The 2,979-nt window shown below is 60.0% G+C and overlaps 1 protein-coding gene across 1 annotated transcript; it reads left to right on the top strand.

The window, feature by feature from the left end:
- The first annotated feature begins 998 nt into the window (after positions 1-998).
- On the top strand, positions 999-2,297 carry LOC121500980 (vegetative cell wall protein gp1-like). The gene has a single exon (XM_041773064.1). The coding sequence runs from the start codon at positions 999-1,001 to the stop codon at positions 2,295-2,297; it is 1,299 nt and encodes a 432-aa protein (XP_041628998.1).
- Positions 2,298-2,979: the final 682 nt, after the last annotated feature.

The following is a 2,979-nucleotide window of genomic DNA, read 5'->3' as shown; positions in this document are numbered from 1 at the left end:
ACCCAGGAGAGTGCTTCAGCTTCCCTAAATTAGGTTGGGTGGGGGATTTAAGGAGGGGGCCGTGGCGCTAGGGTCACGAAGGCCCCGTTTCAGAGGCACAGTGCACAGAAGTGATGCACGGGAGCTTCGTTTTGTCCCAGGGGTGGCGGCTGGCTGAGGGCGGGGAAGGGAGTGTCAAAGGCCAGCAGCCCATCAGAAGAGGCCTCCAGCATGGCTCCCTAAAGATGGGAAAGTGGGGGAAAGAAGAAAGGGTAAGGGTGCACCCTGGCCCACTTAGCATTTGCTTCTTGTAGTCCTAGAAATGTCAGTCACCAGTTGGTAGCAAAATAAAGATGTGATGTTAGTGACAATGAATTAAATTGTGGCCATTTGCATCGGAATGCCATGATAATGACCTGAAATCACCCCTGTATATATTCCCCTTGACAGTTCAGAATTGGACTCCGAGCTAATAGTGCTTTGGATGAACTTTAAACCAATGGGATGGCTTCAGCGCGCTCCCCTTGGCAAGCCACGTGGATCTGGGAGAGTTAATTCACCTCTGGTTTGTTCAAGCTGTTTGGTAATGGATGAACTTGCCCTAAAAGTTTTAATGAATAAGCACAGGGACCATTTAACTTATTTACTAGGTAAGAGGGGAACGTGCTGGATTACCCTCCGCAATCCGCTCTCCCAGCGACCGCAACCCACCAGAAATAGCGTCTCTCTTGGTGCGGTGCGTGAGGTCTCCGCTGCGCAAAACATCGCAGGCAAATATTTTCAGAAAGTCGGAATGGAGGAGTTGCATTTTTTCCCATTAGCTCCGATTTATGGTCTTGTGGTGACATCAGACGTGCTGAGGGAGGACTTGGGCCTGCGAGGTGAGCGCGGGAGGCTCGGCGGCAGCGGGCCCTGCAGCAACCGCAGCCTCGGCAGGAAGTTCTGAACCTGCCCTGCGGATCCCTCCCCGCGGCGCCCCTGCAGTGCGGGTGCCTCCCCGCAGTGCACCTGCCCTACAGATGCCTCCCCGTGGAGCACCTGCCCTACAGATGCCTCCCTGCAGTGCACCTGCCCTACAGATGCCTCCCCGCGGAGCACCTGCCCTACAGATGCCTCCCTGCAGTGCACCTGCCCTACAGATGCCTCCCCGCGGCGCCCCTGCAGTGTGGATGCCTCCCCGCAGTGCACCTGCCCTACAGATGCCTCCCCGCGGAGCACTTGCAGTGTGGATGCCTCTGCACAGTGCAGCTGCCATGCGGACGCCTCCCTGTGGAGCACCTGAAGTGTGGATCCCTCCCCGCCGTGCCCCTGCAGTGCTAGATGCCTCCCCGCAGAGCACCTGCCCTACAGATGCCTCCCCGCAGAGCACCTGCCCTACAGATGCCTCCCCAGGGCACCCCTGCAGTACGGATGCCTCCCCGCGGAGCACCTGCTGTGCCTATGCCTCTGCACAGTGCACCTGCCCTACAGATGCCTCCCCGCAGAGCACCTGCCCTACAGATGCCTCCCCGCAGAGCACCTGCCCTACAGATGCCTCCCCGCAGAGCACCTGCAGTGCGGGTGCCTCCCCGCAGTGCACCTGCCCTACAGATGCCTCCCCGCGGAGCACCTGCCCTACAGTTGCCTCCCCGCAGTGCACCTGCAGTGTGAATGCCTCCCCGCGGAGCACCTGCTCTGCAGATGCCTCCCCGCAGAGCACCTGCCCTACGGATGCCTCTCCGCGGAGCACCTGCAGTGCTGGATGCCTCCCCGCAGTGCACCTACCCTACAGATGCCTCCCTGCAGAGCACCTGCCGTGTGGATGCCTCCCCGCAGAGCACCTGCAGTGCGGGTGCCTCCCCGCGGAGCACCTGCCCTACAGATGCCTCCCTGCAGAGCACCTGCCATGTGGATGCCTCCCTGCGGAGCACCGGCAGTGCTGGATGCCCCCCCGCAGTGCACCTGCCCTACAGATGCCTCCCTGCAGAGCACCTGCAGTGGGAATGCCTCCCCGCGGAGCACCTGCTCTGCAGATGCCTCCCCGCAGAGCACCTGCCCTACGGATGCCTCCCTGCAGAGCACCTGCCCTACGAATGCCTCCCCGCGGAGCACCTGCAGTGCTGGATGCCTCCCTGCAGTGCACCTGCCCTACAGATGCCTCCCCGCGGAGCACCTGCCATGCGGATGCCTCCTCGCAGTGCACCTGCCATGTGGATGCCTCCCCGCAGCGCTCAGCTCCGGAGAAGTCAAAACGGGAGCAGTGCTTTGGTGCCTTTTGCGCGGCCCCCCAGAGCCTGAGTCCACTGCAGCATCCTTTCAGGAGCGGCGTCCCATTATGAGGTAAGCATGCACACATACCTCAGTTTCCCCCTATTTCTGCCCCTTGCTGTGCCGTCGCAGTGTCTCCGCAGCGCAGCCGCACTCAGCAAAGCTGCAGGGAGCTCGCGGCAAGGTCCAAACCGTGCTTGTGCCACTCACACCAGGCCTCCAGGTGCTGCTGAGGTTGCCAGCCGGACCCCTTGACTAGCTGTGCCTTCTGGGACCGTTAATTCAGATCCCCATGCCTCAGTTTCCTCATCTGCAATCGTAAGCTGATCAGGAGAGTCTGTTTGAGGATTCCGTGAGGCGTGTCTTGGGGAAACATGATGTGGCGCCTACAGCAGCTTCTCCCTGGATGAGCCTGTTCAACCGGGTTTCTGGACCCCTCTCCTGGGGATGCTGGGCTGGCGGGTCTGGGTGGGGCCCAGAATTTGCATATCTCATAAGATCTCAGGTGACACTAGTCCAGGGGGCCACACCTGGACAATCGCTAGTCCAGAAGGTAAAACTTACTGGAGAATTGCGGCTTCTCCCCCCGCGGCTAGAGCACATCGTGGCATCAGTGCAAGCCCCTAAAGGGACCCGGTGATGCTTCGCTCACCCTGGCATCTACCTGCCCAGAAACTAGCATAGTCAGTACTGAGGACGGAATCAAACTGAGCTTCTAGAAGCTCTAGAAACAACATAATACAGTATTGTCGT

Source organism: Vulpes lagopus, chromosome 10 (genome assembly GCF_018345385.1).
Source record: "Vulpes lagopus strain Blue_001 chromosome 10, ASM1834538v1, whole genome shotgun sequence".
Taxonomy (NCBI): Eukaryota; Metazoa; Chordata; class Mammalia; order Carnivora; family Canidae; genus Vulpes; species Vulpes lagopus.
The sequence above is the reverse complement of the archived record's forward strand: the minus strand, read 5'-3'. Positions and strand labels throughout refer to the sequence as shown.

Coding starts and splice junctions, on each gene's coding strand:
- LOC121500980 (XM_041773064.1), top strand. CDS start 999: ATGCCTCCCCGTGGAGCACCTGCCCTACAGATGCCTCCCTGCAGTGCA.